This window comes from Onychostruthus taczanowskii, unplaced genomic scaffold (genome assembly GCF_017590055.1).
Source record: "Onychostruthus taczanowskii isolate IOZ18803 unplaced genomic scaffold, ASM1759005v1 scaffold7, whole genome shotgun sequence".
Taxonomy (NCBI): domain Eukaryota; kingdom Metazoa; phylum Chordata; class Aves; order Passeriformes; family Passeridae; genus Onychostruthus; species Onychostruthus taczanowskii.
The window spans coordinates 9882912-9907128 of record NW_024504786.1 but is presented as its reverse complement, the minus strand read 5'-3'; the positions used below and the strand labels follow the sequence as shown (position 1 = coordinate 9907128).

Below are 24217 nucleotides of genomic sequence, written 5' to 3'. Positions count from 1 at the left end.
CTGCAGGTCTGTGTCAGTGCAGGTGCAGTTATTCCAGGCTGCACCCCCTCTGCCAGCACCAGTGGTGCAGCAGTGACTGCCAGCTCCACCAGCCTGCATGTGCTGACAGGCCACAGCTGCCTGCACACCAGCTGTTTTGCACATCTGGGCATTTCTGTGAAGAGGCGTGACTGTGCCCAGCTCGCAGCTCCGTGCTGCCTGCGTGTCAATGTGAATCCTGTCCCCTCCACAGCCCCTTCAAAACATGCCCCAAGTGCCTGGGACTTGTGCCAGAAAAGGGTGATTGACTGTGGGCCATGACAGCAACCCAAGGAGATAATGGCTAAGAACAGGCTGTGCCTGAAGATGGTGGCTGGGTGTCCAGCTGCCCAGATGGACAGCCGGTGCTGCCCAATCACTGACTCCCCTCTGCAGCACAGGTGCTGGTTTGTTTCTTGGTTCATGTGTTGTGTGTGGACATACATAATAAAGTGTTAGAGAAGTTGACTGTGTTGAAGGCTGATACTTGAATGCAGGCCTCTCTGCAGAGCAGAGGTGTCAGGGCTTTTCAGGGCTGGCCTCAGCCCAGGGCAGTAACCACAACAGCCCAGGGTCCCACGTGTGGCTGTGGTTTTGGATCACCAGCTAGTGTGGCAATGCCACCAGAGCCCCAAAAATGCATGTACTTCTTTCCTGATACACAATTCCCACCTCCAGATGCATGTTAATCTCTCTCTGCTTAAGAATCAGATGTATCCAGATCCCCTTAACCACTGCTCTGTGAACCTGTGAACTCACCATGCCATTGAAAGATGCTCACATGGAGCACACAAAGCCTCCTGAATGTGTAGTGCTGGCTAGTTTGTTTACAAAGAAGCTGTTTCACCCTGTGGCAGGGCTGAGCCTCGCACCTGGAACCAGTCTGCCTGCATACCTGCTCCTGCTCCTGGCCAGCCTCAGCCAGGCCCTCATGGCAGCTTCCTGGGTGGACCCCTGGAGAAGGATCCTCCTTTTCATGCTCTGACCCCTTGTATCCCCAGCTCTGCATGCCAGATGTATTTCCCCCCAGACATGAGTTGCCAGGTGCCTGCCCACTTGCACTGCAGCTGCCTGAGAGGGGGCAGAAAATACACACACACACACGCAAGAAAACCTGCCATGTCTGCTTGGCTAAAAAATAAATGGGTGGACTTATGAACAGGGTCAAAGTAGACAAGCCATCAAACCACTAAGTGCTGAGGGACTGGTGAGTAAGATACCCTGGACAAATAAGCCTGGGTGCTTGTATTTTTAACTTCTTTTAAGACATCACCAAGACTAAAAAGAAAAGACTGCATCTAGCATGAATTCATGTGACTGAAAAGCATGTTGAAAAGCCCAGAAAATACCCCACAAAAGATAACTGAAATGCTTTTTCCCAGCCCTCAGATTTAAATCTCTTCCACAAAAGATATTAGAAATTTCCAAAAATACAGTGTATAGTGTGTTTTCATAGGTAGCTGATGAGCCCAGAAGGCAAATTAAGAGACAGTAACTGAAAAAAATAAAGCTCACTTTAGAAATATGGCATTTAAGAGCAAAAGTTGGCTGACCACTGAAAGAAGCCAGCAGCTTTTCCTCCTGCTCCAGGCTTCAAGTGGCACATTTGCCCTCTAGCCTGTCTCATCCATCCAATGCCTGACCCATTTTTCTCTTTTGGTTTGTATTCTCTGAGGTGTATTATCTACCTTTTTTATACACTAAATGTTTTAATGAGTGGAGAAATAGAAAGGCAGTTAGCAGTGAAATAGAGATTTGAAGGAGGTGGGGGAATTAGCTGTGTGGCAGAGCTTTGGGAAATGATGTCCTGTGTTATCTCATGCTCTGGAGCATGACAAAGAGACTACTGAGCTATCAGGGATGGTAATGACTGGGCGGTGCCCTGGGAAATCTTCCCAATCGGTTGGTACCAGCCTTATGAATCACTTACTAAAGGTGAATGCCACTGCTGCTCCCTGCTTTTAACTCCAGCGTAACCCATGAACGCACGACCAACTCCAGCAGAAATAACTTGCAGTTACTTGTATCTCATGTGCTGTTCGGGGTACCACAAAGATGACAGGAATGTAAAAATTATCACATTTGTACAACTCCACAGTTGAACACAGTTGACACATGGAACTCTGTAATGGGTGCTGGGAGAGAGGGTCACCTCGCCCTAGTGCATGGGCCTGGCACTGCATCTGGCAGCACTGATGAGTTTGCTCAGCTCTGCAGAACTGACAGGGGAAAGGTGTCTTTTAGCTTGTCTTCCTGGAGAAGAAAGAGAGAAAAGAAAGAAGGGCCATGGCTGGAGAGACATGCACAGAAACCCTGTGATGGTGCACCAGGGCTGCCTGCACCACAGCAGGTGAAATATTTGCTTGGACAAGAGCGCTCACTGTGCCACAGACACAGCCTCTCATTGTCACAGTTAGAGGAATGTATTTATGGTCCTTGAAAGCACATGCAAAAAAAGCTGTGGGGCTGGGGGTCTCCTCCCAGCACTGCCACTGGGAGAGTCCCAACAAACCACTGCAGGCAGAGGCAGGGCTAAATCATGCTTTAATCACACCTCAGAGTGACAGTGCATTGAGGGACAGAGCAGGGCTGGGTCTGGTGTCATGGGGCAGTGGGGCCAGTGCCCAAGACCCCATGGCAGCACCAGGGCAGGCTCCTCTTCCCACTTCACCTGCCTTCCCAGGCACGACAGGCACCACCTCCTTCATCCCCAGCATCCAAGCAAGGCTGGGAAAGCAGCACCTGGTCTGGTGCCCCTGTGACAGCGCAGCCTACTGGTGTCAGGCTGGGACACTGTGGGACCAGCTGCCTTCAGCCTCCATAACCATTCCTAGCCCATCCCTCTCTCCCCTCCTCTCTGCTCCCTTCCTCCTGCCCCAAGCTTGTGGGGCCCAAAGCCAAGGACAGGTAGGAAAAGGTGGAGCTAGGGAGATAGCAAGAGGCTGCAGCAGTGGTTGGCTGAGCTGTAAGCTTATAAGCTCAGATGGAGCGATGCAACTCCTGCTCCTCTTTTGTTGGCAGTTGCTCACTGGGCTGGATGTAGTTGTCCTCGATGAAGCCATCATCATCCTCAGCTTGCAGGTCGGCAGCATCAGTTATGGAATGGCTCCCACAGGAGCCCCTGTCCCAGCTGCTGCTATCCTCCATGGGGCTGCCTCCGATGGAGCTGATTTCAGGCAGCGGCCGGTGGCGGTAGCTGGCGAAGTTCTTGTGGACAAGCTTGCACTTGGCAGCCAGTGCAATCAGGATGGAGATGCCAACCGCTGTCACTAGGAATCCCACCAGGTATGGCCAGCTCCTTCCCCCCTTCCCGGCAGGCAGTGCAGTGGCTGTGACACAGGAAAGGCACATGGTCAGCCTGTGGCACACCCAGTGTTTCCCATCCTCCAGCCCTGTGCCTGCCTGCAGTGTGCAGCCAGCGCTAGATCGCTTTCATTAGGAACATGTGAACACTGGGGGCAAAACTGCCTGACAGCTGGCTGGTACTGCTGCACATCACTGTGGAGAGTGATGTGCTCCACGTGGCTTCGTGGCCCCTTTCCTTTCACAAAGCCAGCAAACATCTCCAGCACTTGGCCACCCTCCCACCAAGCCACTGCACAGTGTGGCCCAGCAGCCTGCGCCTCTGGGGCTGTGGGGCAGAGCAGGGAGTCTCCACCTGCAGCCCCATCCAGTATGATGGAGGACAGGAAGGTGCTAGACCTTATGGACACCTCTGAATCCGCACAACTTACTGTTGTTCTCAGTCACTGTGATCGGCTGTGGTGTGCTGACCCCACGAGCAAACCGCTGCTTAATCTGGCAGCCCAGGTCTTGAGAATCCAGAGCTGCGATCTCCTGGCCCCTCAGCCCCGGGGGCGACACGCAGGTCACCTGCACAGCTGGGAGACAAATGGGCTAAGGTGGGATGGGGGTCTGTGCCCATCCCCTCTCCAGTTCAAAGAAGATGATCCCCGCTTGCTCCTGGGTTGATGGGTTGCATTGCAAGGTGCTCCTGGCTCTGCCTTACAGACTTGCTGACCCTCAGCAAATTGTAGGAAACAACCAAAGGGAAAATCCCCTGAACAAGAACTCTGTGTGACTCTGATTAGGAGCTCCTTTAAACTGGATACAGACAAATTCATGGATACCCACAGAAACCCCACTGCTCTTACTTGGAGCTGAGCTCAGATGGTGGGAGCCTGACCTGGCTCCAGAGAGGGAGCTAGCTGCTGACTCCTCAACAGTGAAAATGTGGTCACTCCACAAAGACACATAAAGATGGATTCAGAGGCCAAAGTGTACATACAACCCATTTCCTAGAAGAGTAGCCAAATTATCTTGCTGACATTCTTAGAAATCCTTGGTATCCTGCATAACTGCAAGCAAGGAACAGACTCATCACCTTTCAGTTTGGTATCCCTCAAGAGGTTAGGACAGAGAACCATCTCAGACCTTGCCCAGGGGTCGGAGCAAAAGGATCAAGCAAGACTCCTACACTCGGGATTCCGCCTGCCCGACACACTCCCTGCCACCCATCCCTTCCACTCACCTCGCCTGCGCCGCAGCCACTGCTGCAGAGGGTGTGCGCTGCAGTCACAGACCCAGGGATTCCCTTCCAGACACACCCGTGGGACTGTCTCCATCAGCTGCAGGCTCCAAGTGTCCACAGAGACCAGCGCGTTGTGCCGCAGGTCCAGGTGGAAAAGAGCCTTCAGTGGCAAAAGGAAAGGGCCATCAAGTTCTTGCAAGCTGTTGTTTCTTAGAAGCAGGGTGTGCAAGTTTCCCAGGCCCTTGAAAGCATCCATGTGGATGTAGGTGATGCTGCAGCTGCTCAGGTCCAGCAGACGCAGCGCCCCGAGGTTGGAGAAGACTGCTGGGGTCAGCGTGAGCTTGGCATTGCTGGAGAGGTTGAGAGAGTGCAGGAAAGGGAAATGCTTCAAGAGAGTCCTGTGATGGGGCATGACCAAGGAGTTGAAGGAGAGGTCCAAACTGGTGATGTTTCTTGGAAGGGAAGTTGGAGCATGCTGAAGGCTCTTCCCACTGCAGTTGGCCCATGCCTGGGAAAAGAGCTACTGTTTGAGATGGGCTATCCATAATGGGGAGTGTCTCCATAGAGAGACTGCTCACAGGTTCAAATGCCTTAATTACCCTTGCACAGTTTAAAAAAGCAAAGACACACATGCGTTTAAAAAACACGTGAGCTACCACATGAGATTGGAGTGGGCCTAGATAAATGGAGAAAGATGAGCAGGACAGCCCAGGACTGAGAGCAGCTGACTGAAACAGTAAAGGAGGAGCATGCAGGGCTGGAGGAAAAACCCAAATGGATGAGTGCAAAGGCAGCAGGTTGTCACCCCCCTGTCCTTCCGTACAGGGCAGCTGTCATACAGGGTCAGTTTGCAGAGAGCCTTCCTTTTCCTCCCCTGGATCCCCACCTCCAGCCCCCTGAGAGCTCTTGTGTGACACAGGGACATCCTCCCAGCTGGAGCAGGGAAGCAGGCGAGCCTCGCCTGTTGCAAGGGCAGGCAGGAAGCTGACCAGGCTGCAGAGCTACAGGTACAGGTACCAGTCACCCATGATGCCAGGAGCAGCTCCCTGGGGCCTGTGCAGGATAGTGCATCAATGCTTCCACCTATCCCATGTTCTTGAGGATACATGGTGAGTAGCTGTGGCTTACTGCTGGCTGTCTGTGTCAGTATTAGGAAACAAAACAGGCCATGGACCATTCACTGTCCCAAAAGACCAGCACAGCAGGATGGAAGGATGGATTTATTTTTTTTAACAGGGTGCCCCAATTCAAATAGTTCTGGAGAGCACATGGGTTACTCTTGCCTGGGTCGTTAGTGGGAGGGGGTCAAGTGTCCAAACTGAAGCTGCCAGAGAGCAGGTCAGCAATTTAAGTTTGGCTGGGCAGGCAAAAGCTCCTGCTAAGTACTGTGTTTGGACCTTGCAAGCAGAGATGTTGTGCTTCAAGTTTACTGTGGTCCATAGTCTGGGTTTATGTGTTGGCTACATTCCAGCTAGCTGGGCTTTTAATTTCCTTCACCTCTCCTTTCATCCTCCTCTCCACTTAAATCTCCTATCAGACCCTGTTGTTCCTGCTTGGTAGAGGAACAGATATGCCCTTAAAAACCTCAGGTGCTGTAGATTGGGTTATAATTGGGCCAAGCCACAGGGGCACCACATGGGCCCTGTTTCCAGCTCAAACACAGCTGGGCTCAGGGAGGCTTTGGAAAACAGTGCAAACTTTTGGGTGGAATAACTGAGAGCTCAGTGGAAAGGTCAGTGGCCCATGACAGCCACTTCCTTCATTCTCTCAGCTCCTGCCTGATGCAGTCAAGCTGCTGGCTGCAGTGCTTGTCCCAGTGGCTTAGTAGTGTTTCCTGCTCCTTGCCGGGTGCTCAGCGATTCTGGCCCCATGCTTGCCCATCACCCTGGCTCCAGTCACTGCATCACCATGTGCGGGGCTGGGACCTCCTCAGGGATGTGACTCATGGCTGTTTGCCATGCACCCCTATGGGCAGCTGTGTTACACCTGCAGCCAAGAGACCCCCACAGTCAGAAATGCCATGACTCAGACAATGCTTTCCCAGGCCGTGCTCTGGTGAACAGGCTGGACAACATGACATGTTCAGCCCAAGGCTGGGAGCAGGACAGCCAGGCCCTGGGCATGGGCACCACCCCTGTGGCTGGTGGCCACTGACACAATACATCTCCCAATTAACTCTGCTGGCTCCCATGGGTTTTCATCACTCATCTCCTGAGCTGTGAGAGCAGGAGCTGCCTGCCAGGCCCTGCTGCCCCGTGGCACCCCAGCTGAGCTGGCAGGACCAGGAGCGGGGCCCTGCCCACCCCCAGCTGCTGCCCGCACCGCAGCCCCACGGCCCCCCTACCTGGTGGTCAAGGCTGCAGGGGTGTCCCATCACCACCGGCCACACGCAGAGGAGGCTACAGACCCAGCACAGCAGGCAGGTAGGAGCCATTTGGCTCCAGGAAACTTCCGGCCAGAAAAACAAGTCTCGGGGAAAGCTGGGAAGCCGGCAGAGCCGGCCCTGCCGGGCGAGGTGTGGCCGCGGCCGCCCGGCTCAGGGCCGCCACCGGGTCCCCACACGCCGGCCCCGCAGACAGCAGCGCCCGGCACCGAGCCTGGCTGCCGCCCCGGCCCCGCTGCGCCCCGGCCCCGCTCCTCCCGAGCTGGTGAAAGGTGGCGGTGCCAGTTACACATTAACAGCCGCGCCCCATCACCTCCCAGCCGTGTGGCCACCCATGATCGGTGACCAGGACTGCCTGCTGCGCTGTGGGGGCTGCCGGGCTGGCAGCAAGACCCTGGGAGGGCTGGGGGCCTCCAGAGGCAGGGGGCACCTCTGTGGCATCTGCCCTGAGACACCGCGCTGGAGGAGACAGCCTGAGCCTGCTCCAGGTGTTGGTCCATGTGCCTGGGACAGCTGGCGCTGAGGCAGCAGGAAAGTATCCTACAGGAAAATAAAGGTTTTGCAGGAATTCCAGCAGAAAGGTGTTCAAAGCATGCAGCAAACTGGCAGGTCTCTGGGCCCAGCAGCAGCAGCAGCTCAGTGAAGAGCTCCTGTCCATGAAGGTCCCAGAGGATGGAGTGCCCCACCACCTTTGGCACCCCCCCTGCAGACCTGCCACTTAACAGTAGTTCTCCCTTCCAATCCTGCCACGGAGTCAGTGAAAGTCTGAGAAATCATGTCAAAGCAGCATCTCATGGGTGTTTGCTGGCACGCCAGACCTGCGCCTGTATCCACGGGTGATGGAGCAGGTGAGTGGGCAAGACAGGCAGAGCCACAGGCCAGGCAGGGAAAGAACTGGCTGCACCTGCTCCTGGCTTTGCCTCTGCAGCAAGACGGAGCCCCAAGCTCTCTTCCCTGCTCCTCATTCCCTGGTTCCATGCCTGCTCATCAACAGGAAGCCGACTGCCAGCAAGAGCACTTTGGAACTGTCCTGGGACATGGACAGCCCCTCCTCCCCCAGCTGCCAAAGGGCTCCTCCACAGCCGCACGTCCCACCCTTTCCTCAGGGAAAGGGCTTTCCTGCAGCCTGTCCTTCATCCTGTGGGCATGTGCTGGATACCAATGCAGCAGGCAGCTCCTGCTTTCCAGCTGCCAAGGTGGGCTGGGGATTCTCAAATACCCCGCTTCCAGGATGTTCCTATGCCTGGTGGGATCAGTCCTTAGCTCAGCCTTGCGGGGCATCCCCAGGACCCACTGAGGACACAAAACAAAACAAGCATCCAGAGAAGCAGGGCTAGAAAGTGTTGCTGAGGCAGCCCAGTCCATTGGTGGATCTGCAAGGCAGTTGCATTCCCTATCAGGAAATGTATCTGTGTGTTATGGTTTCTGGCATGTGGTGCCATGCATTAGAATGTGCAAATGATAACAAAAAGTGGTATTTTTGTCAGTCTTTGGGGGTTTTTTGGGGTTTTTTTTTTTGTTTTTTTCAGCCTGTTGTGATTCAGCAAAAAAAGCTGAGGATCATGAAATCAGCAGATATTCAGGTGCTTGGAGTGTCCTGCGTATTGGGCAATTGGAGCTTTCCATGTTGCAGGAGAGCAAGTGTAGAGAGCTGCTTCGGCTGTGCTCAGCTGTGTCTATCTCTCGGGTGCCTCCTCTGGAGACAGATAAACTTAAACTGGAGCTGTAAGGACCTAGCTGGCCACAAAACTCCCCAGAAAGGTTTCATACCCTACCTCCAGCCAAAGGAATCTGCACATATAGACAGCAAGGAGCTGATATAGACATATAGACAGCTGATAAGGAGCTCTTATCCAAAAAAAAAAACCACAAGCAAACAAATCGCATTGGGTCAGATTCCTCAATGGATCCCTGAGATCTCTTCGGTATGGGCTGCAGAGAATGACCCTATGTGGCTCCCATTCCGTAAAAAATTCTGTGTGAATAATCCCATCCTCAAACGGATCCTCCTGAAAGAGGGCATTTCACAGAGTGCACTGTAACTCGGGCTCTGTGTGATGCGCTCCCCCACAGCTGCCAGGGAAGCACAGAATGAGTTGCACATGTAAGCACACAGTTCTGAACCTGACTGGCCTCTATAGCCAGCTTCATTTTCCAGGCAAATAAGGGCAGCTGCACCTGGTATCCATCTTTTTCAGATCCTCTCCACCCCTCTTGCCGTGGGGTGGCCAGGCAGCTGCACTGTGGGAGCCCCTGCTCACTGCCATCCCTCCCTCAGCATGCCATGGGCACCGCGCGGCCCCAGAGCACTCTGTAAATAGTCGGAAGCGATGAATGGATTTCCCTTTCCTCTCCATGTGTGCTTTAGATTTTTGGCCGGATACAGCATGGGCCCAGGACACATCAAAACATGAGACTCACTGCCTGGCAGCCCTGGCTTTCACATGGGAACAGTTTGATTTGTGAAGCAGTGTGAGGTTTGGTGCGTGAAGCTTACGGTGATTTCCTGGGGAACGCTTTTTGTTTGCCAGGCAAAAGAGCCTGGAGCCTGCTGGTGGCTGGCAGAGCCTCCATGCTGGGTGTGAGACACTCTGGGGCTGGGCTGTAGCAAGGCCATGCTGTGCTGTGCCCATGCCAGCACTGTGCATGGGAAAGTGCTCAGGGAAAGCCAGGCTTTCTCCTGTTTCCCCTTCCCCCCAGACATGTTTACCAAAACACAGAGGGTTTTTTCCTCTGGCAGTGGCCACCCTCCCGTGTGAGCTGGGCAGCTTGTTGGCGCCCTGCCTGTGCTCCCACTCAGCCCGTTTCAAGCCGGACAGTGTCCCCGCGATGGGCCCCTGCAGGATGAGTCAAGCCCCGGCACAGCACGGAGCCCGGGTGGGCCATGCCTCGCACCCCGGCTCGTGGCGGCGGGAGGCTCAGGCGTCCCGAGGTGTGCGCGGCCTCAGCCCCGCCGCACGCCGCTCCCCGGGGGACAGCCCGAGCAGGGCTGCTCCCGACGGCTCCTGGAGTCAGGGCCGTCTCCAAACAATGGGTGGAGAGCAGGAAACGCCGCATGGGAAACAGGATTTGGCTTCGCCGCCGCCGCCAGCCACGGCCCCTTGGCCCCTTTCCTTTCCCTGCTCCAGAGAGCCCTTCCCACAGCCATCAGCCACGGGGCTGCACCGAGGGGATGGGGATGCCGCCGCCCAGGCGGGCTGGGGCATGAGGCACTCTGAACACTGGATGAAAAGCAAGGTCCGGACACCTCCCGCCTGGGCTAGGGGCTCAACATGGCTCAGGGAACCCTGAGCACGCGGCCCTAGCCCTGGAGGGGTGGGCGGGTGCCTTTCCCTGGAAGAGGTGGCAGAGGCAGTGACCCCAGGGGCCCCTTGGCCAGCAAGCCCTGCTCCTGAGCAGCTGGCTGGCCACGGAGCCAGAGAAACGGGAGCATCTCTCAGTCCGTGTCCAGGCTATGCACCACAGGAGGTGGTCCCAGCTGCCCTGGAAGTCAAGCAACAGCACGGAGAAGAGATGGGGGACACGGGCAGGGAGCAGCGGACCTGAGCTGCTGCTCACGTGGAGCTCCTAGGCAGCCACAGCCTCCAGTTCTGACCCCCATAGCCAGGAAATGCTGGGGATTTTCTGACCTCTGCCAGATTTGGAACAAGCTCCAAGGACATGGGACTCCAGCTTTGTCTTCTACTTCTCTTCCCACATCTGGCAGGTAAATTGCTCCTTTTCATCTGCATTAAGTGAGCAGCCCCTGCCTCAGGGTGGCTTGGTGGGAAGAGGCAGCTGTGGAAGCTCAGTGGCGCCATCGGAGCAGGGTTGGGAGGGAGGAAATGTCCCTTTGAGATCAGCCATTTGGAGCTCTCAGAGGGACCTGGCTGCCTCTCTCTGACATGGGAGGAGAGGCACCCCAAGACCCCCATTCTGATGCATGCTTGGCTCATGCTGGGGAGCTGATCCAGCTGGAGTCTCCAAAAGGAGAGCAGAAATGCACGCTGTGTCATCCCAATGTGTCTGCAATGCACCTTGCTTTGCCCTAGCTGTGCCTTCTGGGCTGGGGGTGGCAAAAATATCCTGGAAAGGGGGAGACATCTGGGTGATAGGATCTGGCCCCGAGGCAGGGCTGGTGTGGCCATGCTCTTGCTGAGCTGTGACGTGCCCTTGTTCTCCCTCACCCCAGGGGCCATCCTGGACATCACCCTGATCGCCAACGTGCAGAGCCTGTCCCACTCCGACTTCTTCCTCTCCTGCATTGTGGGGGAGCACGACGTGAGCTACCTGCAGATCGAGCGGGAGAACAAGATTGTGATGACACACCCCAAAATGAGCTTCCAAAACTACCGCAATCGCAGCAACCAAGTCCAGGCCAGGGGCTTCTCCAAGGCTGACCTGGTGGGGATCCTCTACTGCCTGGGGCGCACCCCGACCGAGCAGGCACAGGTGGTCTATGTGCACAATAGCCACAATGGTGAGTGGCTTTTGGGGACAGCAGGAGGCCCCTGCCTGCCAGTTGGGTGCACAGGGGACCTGCCTGCCCTGTGCTTCACAATCCCAGCACCAGGCAGGGTGGTGGGGGGACACTGGTGACCCATAAGCTAGGTTTGGGGTCCACCAGCACTGGTGGCGGGGGGATGGAAGGGAGGTGGAAGGGATGTTCAGCTGGAGGAGCATGGTGGAGCCCCATGGAGGAGCCGTCTGTGTTTATAATGGGACTTGGGAGAAGGGCAAGGTCCAAGTGGAAGTTGAGTGTCCTTGGAGGAGGTTGTGGGGTCTGGAAATCATTAACCAGAGCAGGGGGTAGCCCTTTGGAGCTGTGCCAGCCCATGCCCCCACCACAGGCTCAAGGGGAGGAGGTAGTGCTGGGGCAGATCTTTGGCAGCCTCCCCAGGTGCTGGACAAACACCATCCCAGGGCAGCACATCGCCGTTCCAGCAGTGGGGCTTGCTGAGAGTGCCAGACTGCACTGTAGCCAAGAGCAGTGCTGGGCTCGTCTCCTGCTTCTGTTTTGGGCCATAAGAATCCAAAGGGCCTCCCTGGGCTGACCAGGGGCAGCACACTCCCACACTGCCCCTCCGACCTCTCCTCCCTGTGCTTGAGACTTTGCAAAACTAGTAGGATTGAAACTTTGTGATGTTTGCCTCAGGATGCTTTCTATCTCTTTTTAGAAAGTCTAGTAATACAGTTGACCTTTTGTTCAGAATAAGAGGGGGGTACAAGTTTCCCTGCCTGTGTTAAGACAGCTTCAGCAAGATCAAATGTCTCCAAGCTGGGGCACAGAGGCTGCTGGTGGGGCTTAAGCATCCCCCAAGGAGCAGGACTCAGCTTTTGTCCTTGTAAAGAAGCTCAAGCTGAAAAATGGCAGTGGTCCTGTTGGCAACAGAGATGGATTGTCTGAGCAAGCAGGGTGGCACTGAGGAATGGAGCAGAGGCCACTGGAGACAATGTGGGAGACTCAATCAGCAGCGTGGAGTGAGGAGCACAGAGGGACTTTGCACCCCCAGATGTACTTGTTTGTAAATCATGAATGGAGATGATGGCTCTGGGGCTCCATCCCTGGAACAGTGCTTGCCATGTTGGGGTGTTCTCAGTCAGCCCCCACTCCTGGGTCCACTTAGCCAGGCTAAAATAGTGCTTTGGAGGGGCCCCTGTGGGAGTTACAAGTGCCAAAAAGGTGTCTCTTTCACAAGTTCCAAAGAAGCTTCTATTGCTCTGTTTAGAGAAGAAGGTAAAAAAGTAAAGGAATTAGTAAGCAAAAAAAATTACTTGTTTGCAGGAGAGCTGGATACAGAACCCTCTGAAGGGGCTTGTGTGAAGGGGCCATCTCTCCTGTTTAGCCTGAGAGAACACCAAAGCAGGCCAGGGCGATGAAACAGTGGGTGGGGAATGCTGTTAGAGGAAAGCTGGCAGCTCCCAAAAGGTCATGCATGGAGAAGAACTTAGGAAGTTTGATAACTTTTGGAAGCATTGCTGAAAAAACAAAGTAAAACAAACCAAAGAGATCCTGAGAAGCAATTTCAGAAGTGTTTAAGTCTGTCAATGAACTATCTTTTACACTTTCCAGAGCAGAAGGACACCCAGAAAAACAACTGCAGAAAACCAACTTATTGAAAACTTTTGTATCTGTGTGCACAAGAGAAAAGTTGGGAAAATTTGCTGGAGGATCTGTCTAAAATGCCAGTATTGTTAGCAGGAGACAGGCAATAAATAGCAGAACGACATCACCAGGCTGGGTGTGCGGTGAGCAAGGCTGTGTTGCTGCCCTTGGGAAAGCAGACTTTCCTAAATCTTCTGGGTAGGGACTTACAGGCCTGAAAACTCAAGTCAGAACCTGGAAAATAGCACAAACTGTAATAAAGAGCAGAATATGTGGTGCTGTCGTCCCTGAGAAAGAGGCAGCTGAGTCTGCAGTGGTAGGGTCTTTGGGGCGGCAGCAGTGAGGATGCTGTGAAAGACCAAATTGATACTGTCTGCTCAAATTCCTGGAGAAAACTGGGAAAAATCCCTTTCAGAGGTTCTTTGAGAGAAACTTTGCATCCAGGGGGTGGCAGGAGTGATCTTTGCATGGATAAATAACTGACTAAAAAAAGGGACAGTAGGAATAGGAGCAGTTTTGTCACATGAGGGAGTTCCCACTGGGATGGCACAAGGTCTTTGCATGGACCTGTGTCACCAGCTGTGGGTGCAAAGAGCTGAACAGGCTGCCATGCTGGCTGCTGTCCCTGAGCTGCCTGAGGAGATGATGAATGCACTATGGAGTGACAGAGAGGGGAGAGATACAGCCTGGGAGGGCTTCAGTGATGGAGTGACAGGTAAATTGGTGTGCACAAATGCAAACCACTGTGTTTGGAGGTCCCCAGGGAACTGTCACCTTTCGTTCCAGGGAGTGAGGTGGATTGAAACAGAGTGAGGGCCATATCCGTGAGCCCACCACTGAGGGCTTCAAAGTCCATGGAAGAAAGATCCCAACTAGAGGGATAAGTGGGGAGACGATTCTGGGAAATTACTGCCAAGTGTGACCTGCGGTGCCCTTCCCTGGGCGTCTGTGGCGTGTGCTGCTTCCTCCTGGTCCTTGGCCTCAGAAGGGCAGGACACAGGGCTGGATGTGTTTTAGCTCCAGCCCGGCGTGGCTCCTTTTAGTGTGTGTGAGCTGGAGTACTGCCAGGCTCCAAAAGCCAGCAGCCGCCTGTGTCCTCCTTTGTGTCTGTCCTGGCACGCCCAGGGCTTGGTTTCCCAGGCCTTAAGGTATTTATAGCCCTGTTTGTGCTCAGGCTGGGGTCTGGCTGACTCACATTAATACTCCAGGAGTTCATTGCTGCTGCACACCCCAGCACCTGGGGAATCAGGAAAACAGCCATGACAGGGCTGCTGGTCCTGGGGGGTGGAGTGCAGCCTGCAGCACACTTAATTCCCTTCCCCTGCCCTGCTTTCCTGCCTGCAGCACTCCGCACCCCACCAACAGGTGGGGTGCACCATGCACACTTGTTCCAGATGTCACCTCGCCAGACTGCTGCCACCAGCATCCTGTGCAGATGGTGGGCTGGTCAGAGGGCAGGGTGCCAAATCCCATTCCTTGGTGTCTGCCTGAAGGGGCTGAAGGGGCCGGGAAGGGAGCCCTGTTCCTGCAGAGGCTTGGGAGGTCCAACATGGAGCGGACAGGGCGATGTGTTGTGACATTCCAGCAGAAACATGCCAGGGCGTGTCCTGGTGTGACTGGTCTGAGGGTGTCAGCACTGCTCTTGGGTGTGAGTGCCCTCGGGGGATGAATGCTGTGCAATCTGTGCCTCCTCCTCCTCTGCAGCCCACCTCTTCCCAGTGAAGGCCACACAGTCTGTGAATGTTGCTGAGGTGGCCACCTTCTCTGCCAGGATCCTCAAGAGGAAGGAGACAGATGTTATGTGGAAAAGAAATGGCAAGTAGTTCCAAGAGCAGACACAGAGCTGGAGCTGCTCCCAGCTGATGCCTGGTGCTGGTCCTGGGGGCATGGGAGGTCACAGATAATCCTCTGTCCCCTTACAGGCACGTACTACCAGACCACGGACCGGGGTGAGGTGCAGGATGGCCACGTTGTCCTGACTCTCCCCAATGTCAGTGTCAACGAAAATGGTGTCTACAGTGCCACGTTCATGGGGGACAGCCCTCTGTGGAGTGCCTTCTACCGCCTCATCGTGAGAGGTGAGCAGGGCCCTGGCTGCCGGGGGACTGGGGACAGCCGTACCCTGCCCTGTGGCAGGTGGCACTCTGGCCCCCTCTGCTCTCTCTGCAGCCTGCCCTGCGAAGAAATGGGGACCATCCTGTGGGAAGGACTGTCCCGACTGTCTGAATGGTGGCATCTGCCACGACCATGTGGGCGAATGCATCTGCCCTCCAGGGTTCATGGGCACCCGCTGTGAGAGAGGTGGGTTCCACCTGCCCAGCACTGGGTGCTGTGCTCGGGGCATATGTGGGGGGCTCTCTTGCACCCCTAGACCTGAGCACTGTGTCTAGAAATGCTGTGTTTATCCCCAGTGCCTCCCCACCCTCAGTGCCCTATGCTTCTGGGCCGGGGCAGGATCAGCCACATGGGTCCCAAGTCTCCTCGAGGTGGTGATACGGGGCTTGGGGCACCTGAGCCAGCTCTGTGCCATGCACAAGCAGTAAGTGCATGGATGAATGGTGGGTGAGGGCAGACGATGCTTCTCTTTCCAGCCTGCCGGGAAGGCCAGTTTGGCCGCAACTGCCAGGAGACGTGCCAGAGAGCCCAGGGCTGCCGGGGACTGAGCTTCTGCCTTCTTGACCCCTATGGCTGCTCCTGTGCCTCGGGCTGGAGTGGCTCCCGCTGCGACCAAGGTACAGGGACACGGGTGTCCATCAGCTCTCACCCAACTGGGCTTCCCCCAGGGCCTGGCTGCTCTCCAGCAGCACCTCTGCAACCCTCTCCACGTCTGAGGGTCAGCACAGGCTGAGCAGTTCTGCTGCCTGCATCAGCTGCTTACTGTCTCTGTGGTCCTGTGCCATGGCCAGGAGTAGCAGTGAGCTCTCCTCTTCCCACAGCCTGTCCCTCAGGATTCTACGGCCCTGACTGTGCCCTGGAGTGCACCTGTCAAAACGGAGGCAGCTGTAACCGCTTCAGTGGCTGTGTCTGCCCCGCAGGCTGGCATGGGCAGCACTGTGAGAAATCAGGTGAGACTGGCACAGGGTTGTGGCAGGTTTCCATCCCTCACCCTCTAGTGGGTGCTGGCTCCTTCCTCATCAGTGGCTGGGAGGGCCATTGGCTATTGGTCTCACCGGCTGGTTCAGCAGGACCCCTTGGCTGTGGAAATAGACTCCAAGTCTGTAGAAACCAGGACATTGCAAGGGCAACATCTGGTCTGGCATCCCAGCATTATTTGTGCTGAGAGTGTTGCTGGGCCCAGCATGTGGGATGGGGAACAAGGCTGGACCACAGCATCCATCACCTTTCCCTTGGCATCACAGTCTGGTCACATCTGCATCCACGAAAAGGTGCCAGGCTTTCTTGTGCCTGGGAAGGAGCAGGGCCAGCCCTAACATTGATTTCTGTGTACTAGACCGGTTCCCCCAGATCATCCAACTGGCCTCAGAGCTGGAGTTCAACCTGGGCTCAGAGCCCATCATCAGCTGTGTGGCCATTGGCAACCCACTGCCCACCAGGGACAGCGTGGAGCTGCGCAAGGCTGACGGCACTGTGCTCAAGGTACTGCCCTGTGCCCTTGCCCCACCACCTTCTGCATGTTGACAGCTCCCTCAACGGTACCTGCAGCTGCTGGGCAGTCTGAACTCATGGGGGCTGAGCCAGGGGCAGAGTGGAGGGGCTGACAGCACCCTCTGTGCCACAGGTCATCAAAACCATCATCGAGCCGAAGCAGATCACCTGCGAGTTTGAGGTGCGGCACCTGACAAAGGCGGACACAGGGCTCTGGGAGTGCCGCGTCTCCACAACCGGGGGCCAGGACAGCCGGAAAGTCAAGGTCAATATCCGAGGTGAGGAAAGTGTGGTGGCAGGAGCAGGACAAGCCAGGGTTGCTGGGGGAGGCTGTCAGCATGGTGTGGCAATACCACCCCTGCACCTGACTGGGTGCCTCCCATTGTGGGCTACAGTGCCAGCAGACAGGTTTGGGTGATTATAAAAGACTTCCCTGACAAAGCTGGAAGGAGCCAAGAGGTAGCAGATGTATCCATGCTCTGCTCCTTGTTGCTCCCAGTCCCACCAGTGTCATTCCCTTCTTCCCCCAAGTGCCACCAGTGCCCTTGAGCGCCCCCCGGCTGTTGGCCAAGCAGAGTCGCCAGCTGGTGGTGTCACCTGTGGACAGCTTCTCTGGTGATGGACCCATCACCTCCATCAAGCTCTTCTACAAGCCCAAGGATGACAATTCAGCATGGTCATCCATTGTCGGTATGTGTCTGCAGGGCTGGGGGATGCAGATAGAACCTGTGTGTGGGAGGGTGAGGTCTGGGGTAGGCAGATGTCTCCATACCAGGCCCCCTTTGGTAATGCTGAGGAGGATGCCGGTGGTAGGGCAGGCTGTGGATGATGGGCATGGTTTTGACATGTTTTCTTGGCCAACAGTTGACAACAGTGAGAACATCACCCTCATGAACCTCCGGCCAGTGACCGCCTACATCGTCAAGGCGCAGCTGAGCCGGCCAGGGGCTGGTGGAGAAGGCAGCAAGGGTCCCGAAGCCATCATGGTGACTGACTGCCTTGGTGAGCCTCCATCTCCCTGACCCTGACCCTGCACAGCACAGAGCCTGAAAGGTCTCACAGCTGATGTGCTGTGAGATTTTGCTGCTTTTTTGTTTGCAGAGCCCACAGTCAAGCCTGTGATCGAAGGCTGGTCCATAGAAGAGAAGAATATGCTTCATGTCAACTGGAAGTTGCCAAACAACCATGAGCCAGCACATGGGTTCATTGTCCACCTCTTTGACTCTGCAAGGCGGTTGGTCTCTGAGAAAAACATCACCTCCATCTCTGTGCTCTCTGCCCGCATCGGGGACTTGGAGTTTAACAAGGAGTACAGGCTGGAGGTGCTGGTGTACCACTGCACCAGCCTGGGGCCACCCTCTGACCCCTATAAGGTCATGATCAACAGTAAAGGTGGGTCCAGCGGAATGCTGGGAACTATAACAGGGAATTACAATGATAAATCATTTATAATTGTAACAGCAACCATCCCCAGGTCTGGCTGCTCCTTATCTCATCTCTGATAGAACATGAACAGCTGTTTGGGGAAAATGGGCCCTCCTTTCCTCACTAGACCCTGCAGCCTCCAGCACCAAGGAGCTGAGAAACATCCTGAGCTGAATGTGACATTCAGGTCATCATGAGTGATACTCACAAACAGATCTGCTCTCTGCACCATTGCCCAAACCCTGATGGACCTGTCTATACTTGCAGCCTTTACAATACCCTGTAGCAACTCGTCCCTCTATATAATTATACTCTGCATGAAAAAAATATTTCCCTTTGGTTTGCTTTAACCCTGCTGCCAAGTAGTTTTGCTGCATGGTCACTAGGGCCTGGGGAGCCCTGCAGTCCTGCCTGTGGGCACACACACACTCAGCTCCTAAAGCAGGCGGAAGACCATGCAGACATGGAGCACCAGCCTGACCAAACTTTCTGGCAACCAAGGGGAAAGGCATGCATGAGACCTTTGGAGGGGCTTGGCACCATCGGGTACACATTGAGAGGACTGATAGGCATCAGACTTGAGGGATGAGAGGTTTCCTCAGCTCGCTGCTTGTAAGAGCTTTGTGTGATTTGGGAGTTTGGGGTTAGGGATGTGGGCAGGCAGGAGTGGGCTCAGAGGAGGTGGTGGGCAGGCAGTATGTGATGAAGGCCTGAAGAAATGTCACAAGAGCTAGTCAATACACAGGCATCTAGACCTCAGATGGTGTGGCTGGAACATTTGGGAGCACAGTCCTCCTTCACTGTAGTACATGGAGAGCACCTCCACCTCCTCCAAGCAGGGGCCAGGGGTCCCTGAAGATCCTTCAAAGCTGACCTGGGCTCTGGTTGCCATTGCCATCCAGTCCTAACAACAGCATTGAACCCTGGCAGCATGAGGAGTTCTGGGACTGACACTCTTCTCTCTTGGTCCCAGGGCCCTCCTCCCCGCAGTTGCTCTCGGCAGAGCCCGTGTCCAACACGGCTGTCAGGCTCTCCTGGCAGGTGCCCGAGTACCCCAACGGGGGCATCACCAAGTACATCGTGGAGCTGCAGCAGGTGGGGGGCACCAGTGAACCCCAGTGGATTGACACCGACAGTGGCGCCGAGACCACCAAGATCGTTGGGGGCCTCAATTCCAGCACCAGCTACCAGTTTCGTGTCCGTGCCAACTCCCATGTTCCAGGGGAATGGAGCCTGCCTGTGAAAGCCAAGACCCTCGGGGATGGTGAGAGGGGTGTCCCAGCAGCCAGGGCGCTCACAGCTCTGCTGCAGCTTGGGCTCAGATTCTGGTCAGCAAAAAATGATTGGGGTGCTTGTGTGAACCTCTGAGCATGGCTCTGAAGCAGCAACCCAAGACCAAAACTCTTGGTGTCTTAAAAAAACCTGTTCCTAGTCTTACAGTAGCAGGGGTGGCATGATGACATCATGGTACCTACAGAGTGACTCTGTGTTGGGCAGCGGAGGATGTGAATCAAGGGGTTAGGGGAGCAGAGCAGAGCCAGCATGGGAGGAGATCATGGCTTGACCCAAAGCTGGTGGGAGGCCCATAAACCAGTGGTTCAGTGTCAGGAGCTGGGCTGTGACACTTTCCCCTCTGTGCCACTGTGGCACCAGGAGCTCAGGATGTGGTTATAGTATCTTCATTGGGAATCTTGGTGATGGGAGAGGGCTGCTGTCAATAGTGCAGGCCAGGCAGGGCTTGACCATGGACCACAACCCTCCATCCCTCCTTTTGGCAGGAGTGCTGAGCGTGCCGCCCAGCCTGGGCAGCCAGAGCACTGAGCAGGCGGGAACAGACCAGCAGCTGCTCTTGGCCATTGTTGGCTCTGTGTCCGTCACTTGCTTCACCATCCTCTTTGCTCTCCTGGCACTTTTCCTCATCAAGAAGAATTTTTTCCACCGGCGCCGCACCTTTACGTACCAGTCTGGCTCGGTGAGTGCCGCCTGCCCCACCAGGACCGTGACCCCTGCTCCCCACGTCCCAGCCCGATCCAGGTCACGTTCCATAGCCTCCAGTCCGGATGCAGCCAGACCTCACTGCCACACGGAGAGGGTGCGGAGCCCACCCTTGCCCATGACTCCTGTCCTGCTGGGACTGCCGCATGGGCAGAGAGGTGCCCGGTGCCTCTAACCTCACCCGCTTCCATCTGCCAGGGGGAAGAGACCATCCTACAGTTCAACTCGGGGACCCTGACCCTGACACGCCGGCCCAAGCCGCAGCCTGAGCCCCTCAGCTACCCCATCCTGGAGTGGGAAGACATCAAGTTTGAGGACATGATTGGGGAGGGCAATTTTGGGCAGGTAATCAGGGCCATGATAAAAAAGGACGGCCTGAAAATGAATGCAGCCATCAAGATGCTGAAAGGTGAGTGTTGGGAGAGGCAGACAGGGTGGGCTGACTGCTGCAGCTGTGTCCTGGGCCATGCTTGTGTTGGGGAGCATCAGAAGTCATTTGCAGAGAAGCAGAGGAAAGGCCCCTGTTGTAGGCCTGAGGTGTTCATCCCTTCTTTGCTTACAGAGTTTGCTTCAGAGAATGACCATCGGGACTTTGCCGGGGAGCTGGAGGTGCTGTGCAAACTGGGCCATCACCCCAACATCATCAACTTGCTGGGTGCCTGTGAGAACAAGGGTGAGGGCTGTCCCATTCTACCCTGCCCCACAACCTCTGCCCAGCTGTCTATTCCTTTTTGCTGGGGAGAGCCCCAGTAGCCCAACCTTGTCCTGCCCCGCAGGCTACCTGTACATTGCCATTGAGTATGCTCCGTATGGAAACCTCCTCGACTTCCTCCGCAAAAGCCGAGTCTTGGAGACAGACCCAGCCTTTGCCAAGGAGCACGGCACTGCCTCCACCCTCACATCCCAGCAGCTCCTCCAGTTTGCTTCCGATGTGGCCAAGGGGATGCAGTACCTGAGTGAGAAGCAGGTACATCCCAGCAAGCCCCTCAGATCACCCTCTCTGTGAGGCCTGTGAGTTCCCCATCGAGGCATGTGGTCCCTGATGCCAGCAGGAGGGAGCGTGTAGCTCCTGCTAACTGCTCTTCCCTTTCAGTTCATTCACAGGGACCTGGCAGCAAGAAACATTCTGGTGGGAGAAAACCTGGCCTCCAAAATTGCTGACTTTGGCCTCTCCAGAGGGGAGGAGGTCTATGTGAAGAAGACAATGGTGAGCCAGGAGTGAAACATCTCCATGGGGCCTGCACCAGTGTGGTGGGCAGGATGCCCACCATCAGTGTGACCAACCTACCGTGGCAGGACTGGCTGGATCACAGCTGTCTTCCACCCAGGAGGCACCCCTCCAGCTCTGATGGTGGCTCTCTCTTTCCCCAGGGCCGTTTGCCAGTTCGCTGGATGGCCATCGAGTCCCTCAACTACAGCGTGTACACCACCAAGAGTGATGTGTAAGTGCTGCAGGCAGGGGCACTGGGCTGGGGCATGGCTGTGGCCACCTCCACTCCTCTCTGGTGCAGTCAGAGAGGCAATGCTATTGCTCTGGGTGCTGCAAGGGCAGGAGGTGATGCTGGTGCATCTCCCTGAGGAGCTGCTGACTCAACCCTGGCTGCCTGTTCCACCCTGTGCTTTGCCCTGTGTCCAACAGTGGGGCACAGCTGGGCACTCTGTCACAGCCTCCTTTCCTCCCCTTTCAGGTGGTCATTTGGTGTCCTGCTCTGGGAGATTGTCAGCTTGGGTAAGGCTCTTCCCTGTCCCCTGCCTTCACTCAGATCCCTGTAGGTCTGGTTATCCTGGGGTCCTCGGGGGAACACCCTAGGGACTGTCACCTCCTCAGCCCCTGAGTGTCTCTGTCTGTAGGGGGGACACCATACTGCGGGATGACGTGTGCCGAGCTCTATGAGAAGCTGCCCCAGGGATACCGCATGGAGAAGCCGCGTAACTGCGACGACGAGGTGTAAGTGACAGAGCCTCGGCTGGTGGTGGCACCCACAGGGCTCGCACCAACTTTCAGCAGCTTCTGCCTGGTTGCCTCTCCATTGTGGCGGAGGGATGGGCTGGGGTCCCACACCCAAACACCTTTCCTGGGCTTTAGTTTCCTGCCTGCTTCCCTGTCTCCCACAAGGAGCTTTTCTGTCCCCTCTCCTCCTGTGTGCACTGAGCCGCCACGACTCTCCGCCCCCAGGTACGAGCTGATGCGGCAGTGCTGGCGTGACCGCCCCTACGAGCGCCCGCCCTTCGCCCAGATCTCCATGCAGCTCATCCGCATGCTGGAGGCCAGGAAGGTGAGTGGTAGCGGCTCAGTGGGAGGGATGTCCACAGGGCACGGGGCTTTTCCACGTGCTGGGACATCCCTTGGCCTCGAGGACCAGCCAGCAGCAGAACCATGTGTGGGGGTTAATCCCACCATCACTTTTTGGGTGCAGGGAGACAACAGTGCCTGTGAGCATGCTAGCGGGGACGGGAGGTAGATGTGGACATGCTCACAACTGGCTCCTAACTGGGGTTCCCCCACAGGCCTACGTGAACATGGCCCTGTTCGAGAACTTCACCTACGCGGGGATTGATGCCACCGCCGAGGAGGCGTGAGGCTGCGCTGGCTCCGCTCAGAGGGGCAGCGCTGGCCCCAGCCTGCTGGAACAGTGCTGTGGGGACAAGGAGCTGCTCACCCGCTCCAGGGCCAAGCAGACAAATGGCAGTGCCCTCTCCCAAGAACACCTTCCCTGAAGCAGGACTGTGTCCTCCCCTCCCTGGCATGGTGCCAGCCACTAACAGCCCCACACTGTTGGGACACGCTGGGGTAGCCTCCAAGGACAAGCAGCAGCAGGGTGCTGGCAGAAGGGCAGGCAGGAGAGGGTCTCCCTCAGGAGCCAGGGTACTGCCTAAGCCCACGGACACACATGCTCAAGCTTTGGGGTGAGAGGAGGAAGCAGCAACACAGCTGCAGCCCTCAGCATGCTCTGGAGTGGTGCTAGGGGTTGTGAGCAGCGCTGCTGGCATGGCATGGGGCCACCCTGCAGGTGCAGAAGGACAGTGTTGGCTGTGCACAGCCTCCAGCTCTGCAGTGGCCCTTCAGAGATGTCAGCTCTGCCTTATGGACAATAAAGATCACGCCACAGCTGGGTCCAGAGGAGTGTTGGTGGGGACCCACCTCTGCCCTGCTGACAACACTGGGGAACAGCATGTGGGGGCCCAGTGATCTGCTGCTGTGGTGGGCACTCCTCAGAATCCTGTTCCCACTGGGGTCCTGTGATAATCCCCAGGAATGTCCCAGCATTCCCAGGCAAGTCCTGGGTCTCATCATGGCATGGAGATGGGTTCTCTTAGGATCCTACAGGGATCTTCTCCCACACACACAATTTAAGACTTGGTCTTGTCCCCAAAGGGATATGGAGAACAGACTATGTCCTTCCTATGCCCGGCTGCCTCTTGCATGCTTAAAAATTGTTCCTGCAGCTTCCCCTCAGCTGGCTGGTCTTTTAAATGGATGGCCCTGTTCCTCCAGCTGGGTCCTGTGGAGCTGTGCAACTCCACATCCTTCCAACCCTGGCCAGCTGGCACCTCTCAGCACTGTGCCAAGCCATCAGGTAACTTCCCACATCTGGCAGAGTGATGGCTGTGTTTGCCCAGCCTGCTCGAACGTGTGCTGCCAGGGTGAGCCTCACGTGCCCGTCCCTCAAGGGTCACCTGGGCTCTGCACTGACCCTCCTGGAGGAGCTCCTGTCCCAGGCTTTGGTCCTTCACCTGCACTGCTGCTGTTTGCTACCCTGAGAGTGCTTGGGCTTCCCCTCTGCTGGCTTCAGCTTGCTCAGCCCTGGACATGCTATCCAGCTGTCTATCTATCCGTCTTCTGCAGTCCCACGAGAAGGAAGAATGGCTCCTGCAGAGCCTGGTATCCCTGTAGGAGACAGGGACATTTGCATTGTCCTTCTGGGCAAGTGTCTTTTATCTCTGAACCGTGTCAATACCATTCTGATTTTCCATTCTGGCCTCCTGTGCTCTTTGGTGTCAACTGCAGCTGTTAGTGAGCAGCCGCTCTGCCCCATCCCTGAGGTCCCCAGCGAATCAGTGATGGGGACTGGCCCTCACAAACAGCCTGACACGTGCCACTGCTTCTGCACCCCCTCTGCTCCCAGCTGGGAACAGTGTCTGGGGCGGTGTCACCAGTCCTGCTCACACCTAG

The 24217-nt window shown here is 56.0% G+C and overlaps 2 protein-coding genes across 5 annotated transcripts; one reads left to right on the top strand and one right to left on the bottom strand.

Annotated features, from left to right (window-relative positions):
• Nucleotides 1–2997: 2997 nt before the first annotated feature.
• Nucleotides 2998–5041, bottom strand: CUNH1orf210 (chromosome unknown C1orf210 homolog). The gene is made up of 4 exons (XM_041421674.1): nucleotides 4550–5041; nucleotides 3753–3899; nucleotides 3153–3347; nucleotides 2998–3092 (listed from the first exon to the last, which is right to left on the bottom strand). The coding sequence occupies exons 1-4, from the start codon at nucleotides 4959–4961 to the stop codon at nucleotides 2998–3000; spliced, it is 849 nt and encodes a 282-aa protein (XP_041277608.1). The 5' UTR covers nucleotides 4962–5041.
• A 5010-nt stretch (nucleotides 5042–10051) lies between these two features.
• TIE1 (tyrosine kinase with immunoglobulin like and EGF like domains 1) lies at nucleotides 10052–23152 on the top strand. Of its 4 annotated transcripts, none has more exons than XM_041421276.1 (23): nucleotides 10052–10638; nucleotides 11104–11391; nucleotides 14722–14832; nucleotides 14940–15095; nucleotides 15187–15318; nucleotides 15609–15749; nucleotides 15954–16082; nucleotides 16469–16614; nucleotides 16757–16901; nucleotides 17155–17313; nucleotides 17488–17625; nucleotides 17725–18015; nucleotides 19022–19312; nucleotides 19827–20140; nucleotides 20242–20452; nucleotides 20606–20716; nucleotides 20820–21010; nucleotides 21137–21250; nucleotides 21415–21485; nucleotides 21732–21772; nucleotides 21895–21991; nucleotides 22220–22319; nucleotides 22552–23152. In XM_041421276.1, the coding sequence occupies exons 1-23, from the start codon at nucleotides 10593–10595 to the stop codon at nucleotides 22621–22623; spliced, it is 3495 nt and encodes a 1164-aa protein (XP_041277210.1). In that variant the 5' UTR covers nucleotides 10052–10592; the 3' UTR covers nucleotides 22624–23152. The 4 variants fall into 4 exon arrangements, with proteins under 4 accessions (XP_041277210.1, XP_041277211.1, XP_041277214.1 ...); XM_041421279.1 differs by having other exon boundaries at nucleotides 10053–10638; nucleotides 19827–20020; XM_041421277.1 differs by lacking the exon at nucleotides 14722–14832.
• The last annotated feature ends 1065 nt before the right edge of the window (nucleotides 23153–24217 follow it).